We start from the raw sequence: 18,961 nt of genomic DNA on the forward strand, positions 1-18,961 counted from the left end.
CCCGGGCGCACCATCACCGCGATCGTATCCACAAGCGTGACAACGCCTGGGGCAACCTCGGCGGTACTCTGCTGAACAGTCACCACAGCCTTACTGGCTAGCGCGGGCGAGGAGCGGGCAGTCCCAACGCACTGGCAGCAGCGAGCGGGCGACCACCACAGTCTAGTCCCCGGCGTAGACATCCCTGCGGCGGCGGTAGCCACTATAGTCAAGTCCCCGGTGTAGTCGTCCTGCGGCGGTGGGTAGCCGCTTGTCTAGTCCCCGGCGAAGTCGTCCTGCGGCGGCGGGTAGCCGCTACAGTCTAGCTCCCGGCGTAGTCGTACTGCAGCGGTGGGTAGCCACTACAGTCTAGTCCCCGGCGTAGCCGTCGTGCAGCGGCGGGTAGCCTATCCAGCCTGGTCCCCGGCGTAGTCGTCCTGCAGCGGCGGGTAGCCGCTAGTCTAGTCCCCGGCGTAGTGGTCCTGCGGCGATGGGTAGCCGCAACAGTTTAGTCCCCGGCGTAGTCGTCCAGCAGCGGCGGGTAGCCACTACAGTCTAGTCCCCGGCGTAGTTGTCCTGCGGCGGTGGGTAGCCGCTAGTCTAGTCCCCGGCGTCGTGGTCCTGCGGCGGTGGGCAGCCGCTAGTCTAGTCCCCGGCGTAGTGGTCCTGCGGCGATGGACAGCCGCTACAGTCTAGTCCCCGGCGTAGTCGTCCAGCAGCGGCGGGTAGCCACTACAGTCTAGTCCCCGGCGTAGTCGTCCTGCGGCGATGGGTAGCCGCTACAGTCTAGTCCGCGGCGTAGTCGTCGTGCAGCGGAGGGTAGCCACTACAGTCTAGTCCCCGGCGTAGTCGTTGTGCAGCGGCGAGTAGCCACTACAGTCTAGTCCCCGGTGTAGTCGTCCTGCGGCGATGGGTAGCCGCTCCAGTCTAGTTCCCAGCGTAGTCGTCCTGCGGCGGCGGGTAGCAGTTGGCGACGCCTAATTCCCAGCGTAGTCGTCGTTGGGCGGCGGCGGTGGGTAGTCGTCGCCGGCCGAGAACACGTCGGCCAGCATGTGGCGAGGGATCTCCTCGCCGCGCACCTTCAGCTGGTAGCAGGCGTTCTCCACCTTGGCCACGCTCTGGCGGAGCGTACTCAGCTTGCGCGTGATCTCGCGTGGTCCCGTGTTCCCTGCGGGCACGGCGGAGGTGGGTACGGGGCGGCGACGGACACGGGCCAGCCAGGGCCCGGCCGGGGGAGAGCTTCACAGGCGGCGGAGGCAGACACCGCACGGCCGTCGGCACGTACCCACGCCCTGCGGGAGCGGCGGGGGGTGGGCACGGGGCGGCGACAGACACGGGCCCGGCCGGGGGAGAGCTTCACAGGCGGCGGAAGCAGACACCGCACGGTCATCGGCCAGTCCGTTTGGTTGACATACAGGTACAGTGAGGGCACGGCAGCTGCAGCCGGCTGACTGACAGCAGACGGGTGATGCGTTGTATTTCGTTAAGTTTGAAAGGACACCAAGCAAAGTGCTGCGAGGCGCAAGCCGACGCAACACACCTTCCACCACAGGCACCACCCAGTGCAACAAGTTTGACAGCCACCTCCCTCCCTCTGCCCCGTTTGGTGAGACCTTCTCTAGCAGCATAATGCAAGCATTATCTTCCCAACATTTTCCCATCAATAAACTTGTGCCAGTAACATAATGCTACAGCCATCAGTTCACAATAGAAACATGTGGATAAACTCCACAAACAATGTCCCACGCTAGAAGGCCGTCACTTCTGACCCTGCTGCCCCATACTGACGAAGGTCGGCCGGTCACCACTCCGACGGTGCCGCATGCCGATGAAGCCCAGCCGACTGCAGTGCCCAGTGAGAGTTCCGTTGACGAGGCCCAGCCGCCCCCATCGGCCGCTGACCTATGTTAATGAAGCCCTCGTGTATGGTGCGCAGGAAGCCGCACAGCCGCCAGCACTGATCCAGCTCGCCGGAGCTGACCGAGCTGATGCACTTGCGCATCAGCTCCCCGGTCAGGTCGGCGATGCCCAGCACGTACTCGTGGTAGGGCAGCAGCAGGCTCAGGGCCGGCTGCGGGGGCGGGCGCGGCCGCAGGTCAGGGCAGTGCCGGCCGCCGAGCGCACACAGCACCCAACCAACACGTCACATCTAGCAGGGCACCAGCACTTGGAAGCGAGTAATTGGGTTTGCTCGGAACATGACGTCGTTGGCGACATGGTGATATGTTACGCACGCTGCGTTTTCGAGTAGCTTAGGGAGAGTAGCTACCCCCGCCACGGCTGCAGCGTAAGAAAAAAACATGCGCTTATCTCTTCCGTGCATTGAAACGAACGGAGATAACCACGCTTCCCCTAACAACACTTCCACATGTTCAACAAGCTCCCCGGGCATCGGCACGAGCGCCGACATGCCGCGGGCGTCGCCTGGTACGGACGTCTGATAACGCAGAAAGCACTAGCACTGCGACTACGACGGCAGACTTACCGCATCAGGGTCAGCTGGCGCCTCACCCGCCTCCGCCACGACGGTTTTCACCGGCTCGGTCGACTCCGGCTCCGTGTCCGCCGCCGGCCTGTCGCCGTCAGGCACCGCCGGCTCCGTGTCCGCCGGCGGCGCCACCGTCGCGTCGGCAGGTGGCTCCGCCTCGGCGAGGCCGGCGGCGCCGTCCGCCGGGGCGCCTCGAGCGCCGGCCTGCGCGGCGGCGGGGCGCGGGTAGGTCAAGTGCGCCTGCGCCTCGGCCCAGCTGATCAGGCGGTCTTGCAGCAGGTAGTAGTAGAATGACAGCGCCTCGATGTACTCTTGCAGTCCTGCCGGCCACACACAGGAGCCGTAGTAGTCAATCCTTGTGAAACAGCGATCAATGACGGCAACAGTGCCCGTCAAACTGGCGAGAGACCACCCCGCCACTGGAACAGCGAGAAACTCTTGCAGTCACTACAAGACCGGAGGGCTTGATGCATGCCGCGTGATGGGGAAGCAAGGTTACCTCTATTCAACGCCCCTCTCTTGGAGGACTCAACAGGGTACCTTTGGGACCTGATTTCGCTGCAACGCGAGGCACGTAATACAGTGCAGAGACGGACGTGTAGCGCTGGCACGTGCAACCAGAGCGGACGCCCTCAGCTCGAAGGAACGCTGATCTCAATAGGTAATTAATCTGCCAATCCCTTCATCGATCATATGCGTCAGATGTCCTTGGTCATTGACAAACGTCTTGGAACAGCGCCACGAACTCCAACCAGCAGGGTGTGCAGGACATGAGGTATATATGCCACTAAAATTCTGACTCTCTAGCGGCCTCCGTACGCACAATTCGTCGGTTGCTAGTCCACTGGCCTCTGACCCCAAACCCTGGCAGCTGGACTGCGTTCCCCATTGCCAAACGCCGCACACAACTTGCAACCTCGACGTCACAGGTCAGTGCGTCACAACAGTGCCTACGGCTCGGAGTATGGCCGCCCGTATGTGACTTAGGTACTTGTGACGTCACAGGTAAGTGCGTCACAACAGTGCCTACGGCTCGGAGTATGGCGGCCCGTATGTGACTGAAGCACGTGTGATGTCACATGTAGTAACTTCAGGCAGGTACTTTGCCGATGGGGAACGCAAGCTTGACCTGCGCGGCCCATTTGCCGACCTCGATGCGCCTGGATGCTGGGTTGGCCGCCGTCGGGTTAGGCAGCGAACAGGTCGTGAACCCTGAGCCGGGATGCTATAGGATAAAATAACGGCACACCTATCGCCGAAGTGGCCGAACAATAAAACAGTGTGGAGCAATCACGCGCCTCCGAGGTTGTTTGAAGGATAAAGTGGTCAAATTAGGGGGCATATGACACAATAAGTCACTCCAAAACACCTGTTGAGGGGTAAAACGAGGCATTGACATTGCACAGTAGTCACGCGTTCGCGAATGTGACCAGCTAAAGAAGCCGCACAGCGGGGCTACGTGGCAGCCAACGCGGCGCGATACTTTGGTCCCCGGTAACACATAACACGCAGGTCAACTCATGAGGCATGCCGTCGGGCGCAAAAAATGCCAAGACTAGCCGGAACTTTCAACTTCATGCTGGAAAAGAACGGTACAAGCTCTTCGCACCAGGTTATCCCAACGTCGTCACGTCTAGCCCAGCCGCGTCTCCGGGCAGTTTTCAGTGGCTCGTTTCCCGGGCAATCCTCGACGGCACAAGAGAAGCATGACAGGCTACTCGCAGCCCACGCTTTAACTGGACGAACTCAGGCCACACGCTCCATCCCATACCAAAACGAATTCACCACGACCGCGGCCGGAACCTTGAGGAGCGACCTTTGGCCTCGTTGACACTTGACAATAACCGCCCGGCGAACACCTGCAAAGCCAATCCACCGTCCACTCTCACCGGGGGGAGCGCGCTCAGCGGAGACCGCGCCCCTCGCCAATCTCAGTAGGCCGTTCACGTCTCATGCCCCGGTCGGGACACGGCCGAGGTCGTGACCCCCCACCGACTGTCGCGCCGCTCTGCATCGCACGTCACATTCAACGCGCTGCTGCTGCGACCCTTGCGGCCGGCGGGCTGGCTGGCTGAGTTCAGCGGGACTCCATACAGCACGTAGGAGAGGCGCGTAACCGCCCTGACCGAGTCACGACCGACGCGCCCCAGGTCTGCCGCTGTGGTGAGCCGGCTTCGTCGGGCATTGGAACGCACTCCCGGCGGCCGGCCGGCTGGCTGAGGTCAGCAGGACTCGTGACGGCGCGTAGGAGAGGCGCGTGACCGTCCTAACCGAGTCATGACCGACGCGCCCCAGGACCGCCGCTCTGGTGGAGCCGGCTTCATCGGGCACTGGAAGACGCCCCTGGCGGCAGGGCTCAGGACGAGCGGTGCAGGGCTCTGCCATACTGATGCCCCTGGTGATCTGGACTGATGGTCACGGGCGTTCACAGAATGTGATGACTGGGGGGGGGGAGGGGGGGGGGGGGGACAACCAATGGTTTGTTGTGTCCAAAGTGGCGAGGTAAAGAGAATTTCGGCTCTCCGAACCGCTGAAAAAGATAGCACCGCCTTCAGGGACTGGAGGGGGGAGGGGGGAAGGGGGGGGGGGCGGAGGAAGGCGGAGCACCGGACCCAGAGATGGTCCCCGGTATCTTGACCACCCATGGCGTCCCCGCCAATAGCCCTGGTGCACAAGTACTTTGACTGCTGACCCCAAAGACTGCTCTGAGGGGACGGCACCGTGCCATGCACTCGCCCACCGCAGTGCGGTCAACATCAACGTACCTGCGCGCTCTCTGATTCCAACATCGTCATACCACCGACGTCTGAAGTCTAAGACATCAACCACTGAGCTCCCTAAGATGGACATTTTGTGCACGTGGATCCAGCGTGCATTGGTTACGCGTGCTGACCGTAACACCCCAACCTCCGGTACTGAGGTTCCACCCGCCCGATTTAGCGACGTGAGAGGCACATGCACCCAACCATTTGGGAAGTTGCAATACCATGTATTGCAATACCAGTGCTGCCATGGTGCCGTATAAACTGAACAATCCCATTTGCTCAAAAAGTCAACCGCACATAATCTGGATCTCGTTTGCACCGGCAAGCACCGAACCCGGACAAAGATATGTTGTTTCAGAATGCAATCAAATCCGTTTGGGAACTAGTCAAAATCACATTTTGTTATCCTAGGAAAAACCCGGAGAAGTGGTCGGCACAGTGGTTCTGAAGAGCCTCTTTTCCTCCCCAGGAAAGCCATAAATATGAAATACCGCTACTTCTGTGCCTAGCCTACGGTCACAACAGTATGACCTGTAGCATTGTCATGACAAAACTACCACGTTGTGGCACACGACTCCTTTCCCACCAATGTTAAATTCCATATCTGCAGACCTTTTGCAGCGCAAGAATACAATTTGTGACCAAAAGAAGTTTTCAAAGTGAAAAGCGAGAGGAGTATCTACAGATGAGTTCGATCAGCAAGATTCAGCCGCGATATGCTACATATTTCACTGAAAATGATTTTTGGGTGGCCTCAGCCCCTGAGGTACGTTGGAATGAAAGCTGTTTACGAAATGGAGCAGACGGAATGTCTGAGTCCATCACCACCTCAGCACACCAAATATATCGAAGTGTGTGCGTTTTTTCTTTGCAGTGCCTATACCCAAGTAATTGCATCCTTTCTGCATTCTGTATCACCAGAACCAACGCAGTCTGGGCCATCACCGACTTAAAGACCCGGCTGGGGCTTCTGTATGCATATGAAAGACACATCTGCACTATATTACAAAGCCACATTAGGTCACATTTGACAAATACCGCACGTATTTATTGTTTTATCTTTTAAAAATCGTTTCTACCGCATCCCACTCTTCCCCTCTGTTTGCAATTCTTTCCTACTTTACAAGGCAGCCGGGTCGTCATATGAAACATGAAAAGCCAGCTGCGGGTCAGCCGGCCGGGAAAGGCGTCTGCACGCACAGGCCGCGCCGGTGGGGCAGCTGCGGGTCAGCCAACCGGGCAGGCACGCACAGGCCGCGCCGGTGGGGCAGCTGAGGGTCAGCCGACCGGGCAGGCGTCTGCACGCACAGGCCGCGCCGGTGGGGCAGCTGCGGGTCAGCCGACCGGGCAGGCGTCTGACCGCACAGGCCGCGCCGGTGGGGCAGGCGGGTCAGCCGACCGGCAGGCGTCTGACCGCACAGGCTGCGCCGGTGGGGCAGCTGCGAGCCCGACCGAAAACAGATCATACGGCGAGACCGCCTGGCTGAAGCGCAGCACGTGGCTGGGATCATTGCGCCCACGCCCCAAGCGCCCAAAGCGCGTCCGGAGCAGGGGCAGCCGGGGAAGCGGGGCATTCGACGAGGAGACGCGTCCCATGCCGGACCGGGACCGATAGACCGCCAGCACGAACCGAAGAGAAAGACCCGCACATCAGGACCGACAGGCCGCCAGAGGAAGACCAAGAAAGACCCGCGCATCAGGACCGACAGGCCGCCAGCAGACGACCGAGAAAGACCGCGCATCAGGAACCGACAGGCCGCCCAGCGGAACCAAGAAAGACCGCGCATCAGGACCGACAGGCCGCAGCAGACGACCGAGAAAGACCCGCGCATCAGGACCGACAGGCCGCCAGCGGACACACCAAGAAAGACCCGCACATCAGACCGACAGGCCGCCAGCAGACGACCGAGAGACAAGACCCCGCGATCAGGACGACAGGCCGCCAGCGGAACACCAAGAAAGACCCGGCATCAGGACCGACAGGCCGCCAGCGAGACCGAGAAAGACCGGCTAGAGTCGAGAGCAGAACCGAAGCGAGCCAGGTGATACAACCATCCCCGGTGGCGGGGTTCGGAGTCCAGTCCGGGTCCAAGTCCAAGTCGAGGCCGAGGCCGAGGACGAGGCCGAGCCCGAGATCCAGTCCGAGCTCCAGCCAATCAGTGCGCTTAAAAACACACGACCAGCAAAAACCCCAGGGCAGGTACAAACCTGGGGCGTACGACATTCGCTACCAGGGGCCCTGGGCCCGTCCCGGGCCAAGAAAGAGCCCGTGCGAAACGGACATGAGCACGGGCGCGAAATGGGAGTGAAGTGAACTTAGATGATGGTCGAAACCTGTAGGGAGGAATGTCGAACGCCCGGCGGTAGCGTGACACTCAAGAAGAGGGCACCAACTCAGAAGGGGGGCATCCTCGGCCTCGAGCGCTCTCAGTGGACTGAGGCGCTCTCCACCTGACGCAACATGTGAATGGAGGAGCTGCGACGAAGGGCTGAGGCACTGCAGTCCGCTCCCCGTTTCCACCCCTCTTCGGCCATGTCTGCTCACCTCCCTCCCCCCTGCTACGCTTGCCAGACGCCAACTAGGTGCGAGAACTCAGCCGGATAATTGCCAGTTAAACTAAGACTAACAAGACAGGATGGGCATGCCACGTGCCAAGTGAGCATAATTACGCGCGAAAGGGCTGAGGGTCGGGGTCACGCACCGGGCAGATCACCATGTTATTAGAATCATCGCGACGAGGAGCTGTATGGCGTACAAGTCAATAAGCGTCGTGTGCTTAGATAGGAACTGTGAATTAGATTTTAATACTTAGGCCCATGAGCAAGTCGTGATATTACGGAGGAAACGAGGAATTCAGGCGGGGAATGGACGTAGTGTAAACAAACTCTAATCAAGCTATGTATCCAGATCCCGACGAGGTATATCGGCCAAATTCGCAGCCTGCACGACTCTGCACGCAAAAGTAGGCTTGGAAAGACGGAGTCTGTCAGCTGGAACCCAGTATTATTTATAGCACATTATATTCATTTTCAGGGCGCGCGCAGTTCTCCATAAACCTGCCCTAAAAACGTGCATTCCCATTCATTGGTACTTGTATGACTAGCCAAATGCTTCCGGAAAGGTAGGGCAAGAAATGGCGAACTTATCTGATACGATACGTAGCTGTTTACTTGCGATGTGCACATTCCTTGATGCATGCTTGGTGAGAGAGATGATGCACATTGTGAACTATTCTTATAACATTCCGCCAATGGAAACAATCTTAATCGATAATTGGAGCCGAACATTTTGATGGGACATGTAGTTATTTGTTGGCAATGCGCACTGTTTTGATAAAAAGCTGATGAAAAATAGCGTGCATGGCAGCACATTCATCATCACCATTAGCTCATTTAGAAACAACCATGAGTCTTCACGAAAAACTGGAATCGGAAGTGACTGACTCTGTGATTCGACACGTCACTGTTGTTTGCGACGCACATAGCCTGCTTGGAAGCCCGGTAAGCCATGTGAGTAGCACAATGCCATTGTTCATTTATTTACTTTCAAACTCAGCGAGCCGTCGATGAATCATTAGGAACACGATCGTTGTAACATTCTGCGGGCATTGTCAGAAACGGAATTGACTTCCTGATTACGGGTCTGTACGCTAACAGATTCAGTACGCATTTCAGGCACACAGGTTGAATTGTTTCGGACCGCACTTCACAGAGAAAGAGCCTGCTGCCTGTCTACGCTGTGGGCAAGTTTATTCTCTGCCTGGACTTTCGTTTCCTTATTTTAGTAGCTTAATAACGAGCTGAATAGTGCAATTACATTAATTTTACAGGTTCTAAGATGCTTTCAGTGCCAGTCAGAGCCAAAGAGTACCTCCCGGAGGCCCTTATTCGTGAATTCCACGGTTACCTAGGCTTCCTGGTTTGTTGATGACAGGACAACTTGAACACCGGGAAGTAGACAGGATGTCCGTACCGTAACCCGAATCACGTCTGGTGAGTGTAGCAGGCAAACAAAAAACACTCACTCCACGGGCTCCTGTTATTGTGTTCCTAGTCTTAACCTCACCCTCCATCCTGAACACTGAGCAACCTATGTGTCTAACAAAGACTTTGCCAGCCTCGCACTTGTATATGGTTCTGAAAGGAGCGCGGGGTACAGCACATTACTGAGTGCAGCTTTCTTTGCAAGACGGCCAGGCTACATGGGCACATAAGGACTCCTCTGGCATTGAATGAAAATGGTTACTGAAGATGAATTTGGGAAACTATTGCAAAAGGTTACAAAGTGTTGCGAAGACGGGAAAATGTTGCGAACTATTACAGAATGATACACACGCAATTACCGGCCAAACGAAGCATCACCCAGCTCCAGGACGACCGCCATACTTCTGGCAAGGTCCGAGAGCAACAAAACATTTTTTTTGGGAACTTGACAAAATTGTAAAAAAGAAGATAAAACATAATGCACGGCGCGCATTCCGCTATAACGCCAGCTATACATGCGTATTTGAATGCAGGCATGCACGCAAGTTTCTATGTTTGTTTGTATGTATTTACACAGCTGTACATGCTCATCCACATGCATGTATGAATGCATGCATGTATACATACATGCGTAAATGTATGTACGCATGCGTGCATGCATATTCACTATCGACAATTTGCGGTGTGCATGAGTTCTCTGGTTGGTGACGTCACATGTGTAACAAAGCGTCATTCAAACAAACTTCACACGCTTGCAGTTACTATCACTGTGAACGTCATCACAGTCAACCGCGTGAATTCTGGCTGAAATTTCGCGCGTAGGATTTGCGGGATGCAGTTCAAAAGCAAAGACCGTCATTTTTGTTTTGTCTACTCTCGATAACACTTCACGTGCTGCATTTAGAACAAAATTATAGACCTAGACCGCTACAGGTCCGTGCACCACCAAGCGTTACATCATGCCCTTCTTTTCAGACTCACTTGCAAGAGGTGGTAGAGATGAACTTCTCTGAGTGAGAACAGGGCGCAATCACCGAATCTGCCCGCGCAAGAAAAGCTTGCGAGTAAAATTCACCAGGAATTCCTGGCGAGCTGAAGTACCTCAGCGCCGAGTTCAGGCAGAGTTTGCAAATATGTGTGGCGTTTCAAGTGCGTATGTGCACCGTTTCTCAAATTGACAATTGAGAATATGGATGCGAGCATCAAAGATGTTGGAAAAGCTAACTTGTAACTGTTGGTATGCTTCAACTGCAAAAGGCTGCTCTAAGTAAAACACGTCCCCAACATAACAAATGTTCTCCCTAGTACGTCATCGTTTGCTTACGTCATGAAGCGAGTTTATGACGTCCGGGTTGCTGCCAGATAAGGCGTGTCAGAATGGCCACAAGCGGACAGCACTCAATTGTCGCATACCGAGCGTTGATCATCATGATGTTGGCGTCTGTGCATTCAAGCTTATCTTCTTAGCAAGGTGCGTGTATTTTTGGTGTTATCTCATGGTGTTGTGCATTTTTCCGTGATGCTATATTTTTCTACTTGCATTTACATTATCGGTTACAGCGCTTTTCTGCCATTCGATTCTCAGCCCCACGTCCGCCAAAATTCGTAAAACCACCTGCGTTGTGTATCACAACACGTGGTTCACGATCGAAGCATGCAATTAGCGGCTTAAAATGGTTGTTAACCAACCGCTGTCTGCCAGCGAGACGACTCATGCTGTCGTACTATAGACACGGATATTGAGATGGCGAAATTAATTGTTGACCTCGAGCACAATATGGCCACTGCGATGGGGAGCACGTGTGATGTTTCTATGACGTCATATTATTTACGTCTGAATACGCTCAAATTACGAAGCGCAAAATAGTCGGCCGAGTCTACGGGCGCCTAGCTGGGAAACAAGAACATTTGAGATCACAAGCAGAACGTAACTGTGAACTGAAGAGAATTTTCTTGAAAATGATTATCTCAATTCAAGACCCCGTACAAATGTGGAACAGCCTCTTTAATGGCGGAAGGGAGGACCTCAAAGCCCTTCCATGTGCCCGACAGTCTCCGTCGATGACCGCTGATAACGCCACCCGGGCGGAGACCCTCGCGGAAGAAGACCGAAGAACCACCGCCGATGAGATCAGCGAGCAGCTGGGCCTGTCCCATGAGACTGTCCATCGCTTCACCGCCGACGTCCTTGCGATGACGACGGCCAGTGCAGGATGGGCGGCCTGGGCCCGGCATCCAGTGCTGCTGGACAGCGAGTCCAGCATCTTCCACAGACCACGGCGGCGGCATGAGGACGGCGGCGTGCCCGGACTACCAGCCGTCATCAACACCTAGCTGGACTTACGGCTCTAACGACCACCCACCTCGACTAATGGTCATAGCACACACACCTCAGACTGATTGGCCTGAGGAACATATACCTGACTTGACAGCCCCAACGCACGTTGAGGCGCATCTGAACCGACGGCCCAAACAAGCATGTGCCAGGCCCGACAGCCCCCATGATCTCCTACCTGGACTGATGGCCCTGATGAACATGTACGGGTCCTGGCCGCGCAGCTCCTGGGCGATCTCGCGCAGCGCGGTGTTCTCCAGGTGCCGGAAGCGCTGCGCCGCCTCCTCCAGCAGCGCCGCACTCTGCTCGTCCCTGGCGGACGGCTCGCCGGGTCAGCGACGGGCTACGGCGCGATTGGTGAAGCACTACAGTATTCCAGTCACCTCAAGTGGGCGTCCAGCACGGCACCTGCACTCACTTAGAGACCCTGTGCAGCATGAAAATGATCCTTTTGCTCTCGATGGTGACGTCTCTGCTCTTCTTCACCAGCCGCTCGTAGCGGTCGTGCTTGTTGTCCAGGTGGGTGGCGAACTCGCGGAACATCTGCACCACAGGCGAGCTGCTCTCAGCAGCGTCAGCTGACGCCGCCTGAGGCGTAGCCGACTCCACATGACGCCGTTCATAGTTGCCATGACGACCGCGGTGACGCGGACGACCGGAGCTCATGGTGGCGCGACCGCTGGGCTGAGAACGGAGGGGCGCAGGCGTGACATGAGACGAGGGAGCGCCGTAGGGTGTGCCCAAAAATATCCTTAGACATGTTCACATACCGTCGTCAGCAGCCAAAGGACTGCCCACTGAACCATGAGAAAAAATCCATGTCTCTTTTTGTGGGAAGTGCACTTCTGATGCACACACAAGGGCATGCATAAGGTCAGGGCAGACCCCGCGCAGTGCGATCACTCTCCACCTGCTGCCATTTCGTGCGCGGCAACCGGTCGAGTAAAAGCGTGCAAAAGTCAGGCCTGAACCGACGACTTCTCACTGCCATCCGAATGGGCAAGAGTCAGATGCATCATCAAGATAATGGAGCAGGGACTTATGACAGCATGGAAAGCCACTGAGTTGCAACTTTGATAGTCTTCTCATGCAGTACAAGGATCACTTACCTTTCCTTGGCAATGATAGGGGAATCTTTGGGCATTTGGCTGCGCCTGGACTTCTCCAGGTTTGGCATTTACTTTTGGGCTGAAGGATGGCTAAGTGTTGTCAGGTTCGGAGACCCCAACATGCCAATATGCGGGGTCTGTTTGTCACGAGAGTAACTGAGACTATCCGTGTTCGCACACCGGCTCCCAGAGCGTCGCGGGTCCTGGGCTGTCATGGGACCAACTAAAACTAAGGCACCATCCCACACACCCCTGCCACAGCTCCCCTGATTTCCCATCTTGGCCTGGTAGTCACATGAACACACTAGTGCATCCCAGCTGTCACAAGTACCCAGATGGCCATGTAGGCTTCTTGGTTTCTGGTACTTCCCTTGGTATCTTCAGGCCCTTTAGCCAATGCTGACCACACAGGAATGCCTTTTACTTTTGAAGGTATTCATGGTTGTCATGGGATCATTGGCAACAACCACCTTAGGAGCCCACTACCTTACCCCTTGCCATGCAGAGGTTCCCTCATCTTATCAAAGCTCTCTTCACTGTGGTTCTTATGGTCTTTACAGGAGCATTCAAGTGCTGATGATGCCAGATGCCTAAGAGATCCCTGCCTCATTTGATGGCCTCTTTAGGACCTTGCTAACAATCATGTAACATGGTGAGGTAAGCCATTAAAAACATTTGCCCCCATTGCACTATTTGCAATGCCCCTTCAACAGCAGCTAAAATCATGGATTGTTTTTTGGATAACTATCAATATGATGTTAGTTCCCAAGCAACAAAAGGAAACAAATTGTATGTGGAACCACCATACCAATGCCCTCCCCCCCCCCCCCCAGTCTGGATTACCATAAACAACATTTGATTCCAGGCCTCATGTTGTCTGTCACCAGGAGGGGTACTAAGACTGCACACTGAGGTCTCCAACAACATCCTGTGATAGCATAAAACCATATTTCCTTTAAACCATGCATGGTAGCCTCACTGAGATCATATTGGATATTGCTTAGAGCAAGTTGTGATAACATGTGAGTGTGCCTTGGCATGCATGATGTACATATTGCCCAACAAAAATAAATAACAGAATGTGCAGGTATAATTGATGAATACTCATCAGCAATAAATCTGGTGATACTGACTGGATTTGAACATCATATTCATAACAAATATTCAATGACAACAATCTGAAAAAGGTACCATCATTTCAGACTAAAAATGTTGAACATATACATTTGTAAAAAAACACAAATAGAGTCTGACATACAGCTTTAAAACATGAGAAACATAAGTGCAGCACTTCCAAACATTTTCTCATGTAACATTTTAGAGCAAGATGGGCAAAGCACTGATAGCATTCCATGTGGACAGGCATTTCAAATGGATAAATATTGCACGCTAAAGCAACACTCCCGAACACCAGTATGCACTTATGCAACAAAGAAATTCTACCTGAGGATTGATGCTCTGAAAATGAAATCAACTGATCCTGGAAAGAGAAAAGCACCACAAAAAAGATACTCCTTTTATCCTGGGCTTCCAGCAATGCAGCAAAACCAATATAATGACGGAAACAATACAGCAGCTAGTTCACAAGCTTTGCCATAACTTACAGGGAACGCACACTGTGAAATAGGTGATGTGTCATAACCATGAGTGTAACAATGGGGTGGGGGGTGGGGGGTGAGGGTTGGGGTGGGGGGAGGGAAATGGGCATGTTTGTTCCAATTTTCACAAAGCCATCTTTTATCACTGCATGCAACTTAAAAAAACACATTTTACTGTTTTCTGATTGAAAATGTCATTGCATCATCAAATGCTCTTCTCAGGATTCTGCCACTCAAAGCACTGTGTTGGATTTTGAATTAAATTTGCTGAACAATGTTAAATGGCCATTCGGCCTTAGACCAGCTTAGACAAATTGTGACAGACATGACATACATAATATCACCTGCAGTCAACAAAGCTTTTCTCTCCATCAGCAGCACAGGTGCCAAGGTAAAAACCCTTCATCACACCTATCATGCCAAAATTCCTTGAAACAGGCTCTATGAGCTGAAATTGGTGGTGGCAGTGCCCTCACTCAAAGCTGTCATATCGATATTCTGCATGTGATGAAGTTGTTGCCAAGATATTGCTGCCGCACCGAGTATGTTAAGTGCGGCATGTATTTTTTGAAGTCCGACTTACACAGGTTGCAGTAAAACTAATGTCACGACGTTTTTACTCTGATCGAAACGCTCAATTAGAGCACCGCTCCACATTTAAAACTTGATGGACTGATCGTCGCGAATAACGGAATGCACATGACGGTTAATTTCCCGCTAAACCAACCTCTTTGGCTAGCCCCGCGACTCTGCTGGCCGATTTCAGCAGAGGACTTCCCGCGCTGAGAAAACTGCGGATTCGTTAGATAGCCCTGGGTTCGAGGCACAATAGTTTGCAACAGAGGCGCTAAAGGTGTATAACAGAGCACCAGTCAAGGAACGTTCAATAGGGACGTCCGTCAATACAGCAGCAAATTGATATCCAACTGCCATTTGGATATTCCGAGGCATTACGATCGCCTCCACCTTTGGTGTGCAAGACCTTATCGACACGCTGATTCCGAAAATCACTGTTTTTGGTGTGGTATCTTGCGTAACCTCCGAGTTACAAGGCGCGTAACATCGCCAGATCGACTTTGCGGGGCGTCTCGATTGCCTCCAAATTTTGTGTGCAGGTCCTTATCAATCTCTGATTCCAAAAATCACTGTCTCTGGCGTGGGATTTTGTGAGTTACGCCACGCGTTATTACACCACGCGATAACTTCCGAGTTACACCACGCGTAAGACGCCAGTGTGATATTGCGGGGCGTCTCGACTGCCTCCAAATTTAGTGCGCAGGGTCTTCTCAACGCGCTGATTCCAAAGATCACAAAACCCCAACCCAAAGACAACGATTTTCAGTATCAGCGTATTGGGAAAGCGCTGCACCTGCAGGCGAACAAAACATCCCGCAACGTCGATCTGGCCATGCTACGCGCTTTGTTACTCGGAGGTTACACAAAATCCCATCCCAAAGACAATGATTTTCGTAATCAACGTGTTGCGAAGGCCCTGGACACCAAAATTGGAGGCAATTGAGACTCCCCGCAACGTCGATCTGGCGGTGTTACGCGCCTTATAACTCGGAAGTTACGTAAAATCGCATCCCAAAGTCAGTGGTTTTCGGAATCAGCGTGTCGAGAACGTCCTGCACACCAAATTTTGAGGCGATCGTGACGCCCCGGAACATCCAACTGGCAGTTGGACATTACTCCGCTGCTAGATTGACGGACGTTCATCTGGGGAAGGACTGAACGACCGACAAAACCTGTTGGTATGCCCTGCGCTTAATCACTGCGCACCGATCAACACCAAATTTTACCAATCGATGACACACAATCCATAACTCATCTTTTCCAGAATATGACGACTTTAGGTCAGATCAAAAGTTACAGAAAATGGGGAAATATATTAAAATATATTGGCATATAGATAATATGCCACAACTGCAGCCGGTGAGACGTAAAGCCACAATCGCAGCCGGTGAGACGTAAAGCCACAATCGCAGCCGGTGAGATGTAAAGCCACAATCGCAGCCGGTGAGACGTAAAGCCACAATCGGTATTACGGCCCGTCCGACAAACAAACCGCCTCCCGCCAAATTCGCAGACAACGCTTCCGCTCAACCACTGCATATATGTGGGAATAATAATGTGAAATCGGTTGGACGCGGAGCTCGGACACAGGTGAGCCCAGAGGCTGCCCAGCTCGACGGTCCGACCGGCATCCACAAACGTGGCGGGTCGGCGGGTCGGCAGACGGGAAGCCCTGCCGCCAAATGAAAAACGCTGCTGCTGCTGACCGGAACGCTGTTACCAATGCAATTCAATTGGTTGACCAGCTGATTCTCTGAACGGAATTAGCAGTTGCAGCATTACGAACAAGAGAGATTACGCCATTGCGCCTTGCATTCGTGGTGCTCTGTGTGGTTATCCGTCCCGAGTACCAATCTGAAAATTGCACCAGTGCAACATTCGGCCCGGGATGCCTTTTACACGCATGCCAATTGATTTTATAAATTGTTGGAAAGTATCGAGTTCCAATGAATGGTCAGCTTTGCACGTCTGTTGACCGCTGCCAGGTGTTGCTGCAAGGTTCCATATCCTACAATGGTGTAATTGCAACGTTTTTGTTCCGACATCTCACAGAGCACCTCACGGAAGGGGCACCAAGGAATCACATACAGGCCGGCCACATTACTTTTCTCACGCACCAAACATTTATACAAAATACTGGAATTCCATTTTCTATACACGTAACAAGAAAACTCAACATTCTGTGTGCATTACTCATTCATGACCGCAAACGACTTCTAAGCAGACGAATGATCAAGCTATTGAATGATCTCTTTGGAGCAGCATCACAAATAAATCATTCAGACAAGGAACAAGACACTGATAAATAGCGCAGGGATTGGTTGATTAGCATGCAGTATTGTGATTTGATGTGTTGATTGCGGTACTCACATTATGTTAGGCTAATGATGTCTTCTGCAGGGCTAACTAATTGTCTGTTGTTGCCAAGCCAAAACGGCAGTGAGTGTTGTCCAATGAAAAGTTTATTGTTGTTTGCATGATCCACCGTGTTTTACACCCATTCCATCGTGTCTTAGGCTCTACTTTTAAGTGCTCAAGGTGCCGACATGAAGCAAAGAGCGGAATATATAAGAGAGCCAGTCACCAGTCGTAGACTGTGCAGGTTCTGTAAGCTTCGTCTGTCTGTCGTCAAAAAGTACACACACACACACACACACACACACACACCACACACACACACACACACACACACAACACACACACACACACACACATATATATATATATATATATATATATATATATATATATAGATATATATATATATATATGTATATATATATATATATATGTGGTGTGTGGTGTGTGTGTGTGTGTGTGTGTGTGTGTGTGTGTGTGTGTGTGTGTGTGTGTGTGTGTGTGTGTGTGTGTGTGTGTGTGTGGGTGTGTGTGTGTGTGTGGTGTGTGTGTGTGGGTGTGTGTGTGTGTGTGTGTGGTGTGTGTGTGTGTGTGTGTGTGTGTGTGTGTGTGGTGTGTGTGTGTGTGTGTGTGTGTGGTGTGTGTGTGTGTGTGTGTGTGTGTGTGTGTGGGTGTGTGTGTGTGTGTGTGTGTGTGTGTGTGTGTGTGTGTGTGTGTGTGTGTGTGTGTGTGGGTGTGTGTGTGTGTGTGTGTGTGTGTGTGTGGTGTGTGTGTGGTGTGTGTGTGTGGTGGTGTGTGTGGTGTGTGTGTGTGGTGTGTGTATAACACCATTATTAACCGTTCCGTGCGATTCGAGCAGAAGCACTGGCCAGGAGAGACAAGACACCATATCGGGGTGACTGGAATCAGTAAACTCCATGGTAACTACATCTCCACGCACCTACACCGCGAAAATCCTAGAGAACTGGAAAGGCCTCTTACTTTGTGAGCTCCCTAGAGTTCGAGCCTCCATCGACCAAAAATAATCGTATTCCAGTGATTGAGTTTTGATATTCTTATGTGTGCAGTTTGCATTCGGGATCCTAGGTTACTGTGCGCAGCCCTAAAAAGCTCCATGTATTTGTTACGAATGCAAATACATGGAGCTTGTTCATTTCTCCAGACCATGGTGGGTCCTGTTATTTGGAGGCTAGGTATTTCGGAGAACAATGAAAGCATACACGTAAATTGAATGCTAAGTACCATCGAAATCAAGCACAAGCTTGATACCTAGCTTATATACGGTTAGCCGGGTAGTTGATGAGATCAGCTGATCGCTGAGGGCTAATGCAGAGCTTTTGCTTTGTCTGTCGCAAGGGAGTACAACATAGCCTGTCTTTTAAAATGCATGAAAAACGTCATGTAAAAGCACAATAACTGTCACAAATTCACTGAACAACGGAAATGCTGTGCACGACGTCGGCGGCGCGTAAAATTATGTTCGACGATCACAAGTACAAGTTCATCAGCGCAATCGGCATAGGCACAAATTCAGTCACCAGTCAGTAACACGTAGAGCCCGAATACAAATTATCAAGATTTAGGTCCCCGTCGAACGACGTAGTTCCGTAGTCAGCTGACGTAGTTCGTTAACTACGTCACGAAAGGTCCTCATAGCAAGCGAGAAGAACCCAACACCATATGGTGAGACTCCCAAACGATCAGAAGTACCCTGGCAGGCTAACATATAAGGTCCGGACAGAGCACATGACCCTCTGAGATAAGGGAAA

At 52.8% G+C, this 18,961-nt stretch overlaps 1 protein-coding gene across 1 annotated transcript; it reads right to left on the bottom strand.

Moving 5' to 3' along the window:
* Window positions 1–230: 230 nt before the first annotated feature.
* Window positions 231–15,096, bottom strand: LOC119109706 (translin-associated protein X). The gene is made up of 6 exons (XM_037233441.1): window positions 14,986–15,096; window positions 11,970–12,235; window positions 11,730–11,863; window positions 2,465–2,787; window positions 1,882–2,050; window positions 231–1,147 (listed from the first exon to the last, which is right to left on the bottom strand). The coding sequence occupies exons 2-6, from the start codon at window positions 12,215–12,217 to the stop codon at window positions 957–959; spliced, it is 1,065 nt and encodes a 354-aa protein (XP_037089336.1). The 5' UTR covers window positions 12,218–12,235; window positions 14,986–15,096; the 3' UTR covers window positions 231–956.
* Window positions 15,097–18,961: the final 3,865 nt, after the last annotated feature.

This window comes from Pollicipes pollicipes, unplaced genomic scaffold, assembly GCF_011947565.3.
Source record: "Pollicipes pollicipes isolate AB1234 unplaced genomic scaffold, Ppol_2.1 Scaffold_7231;HRSCAF=8579_pilon_pilon_pilon, whole genome shotgun sequence".
In the NCBI taxonomy this organism is placed as follows: Eukaryota; Metazoa; Arthropoda; class Thecostraca; order Pollicipedomorpha; family Pollicipedidae; genus Pollicipes; species Pollicipes pollicipes.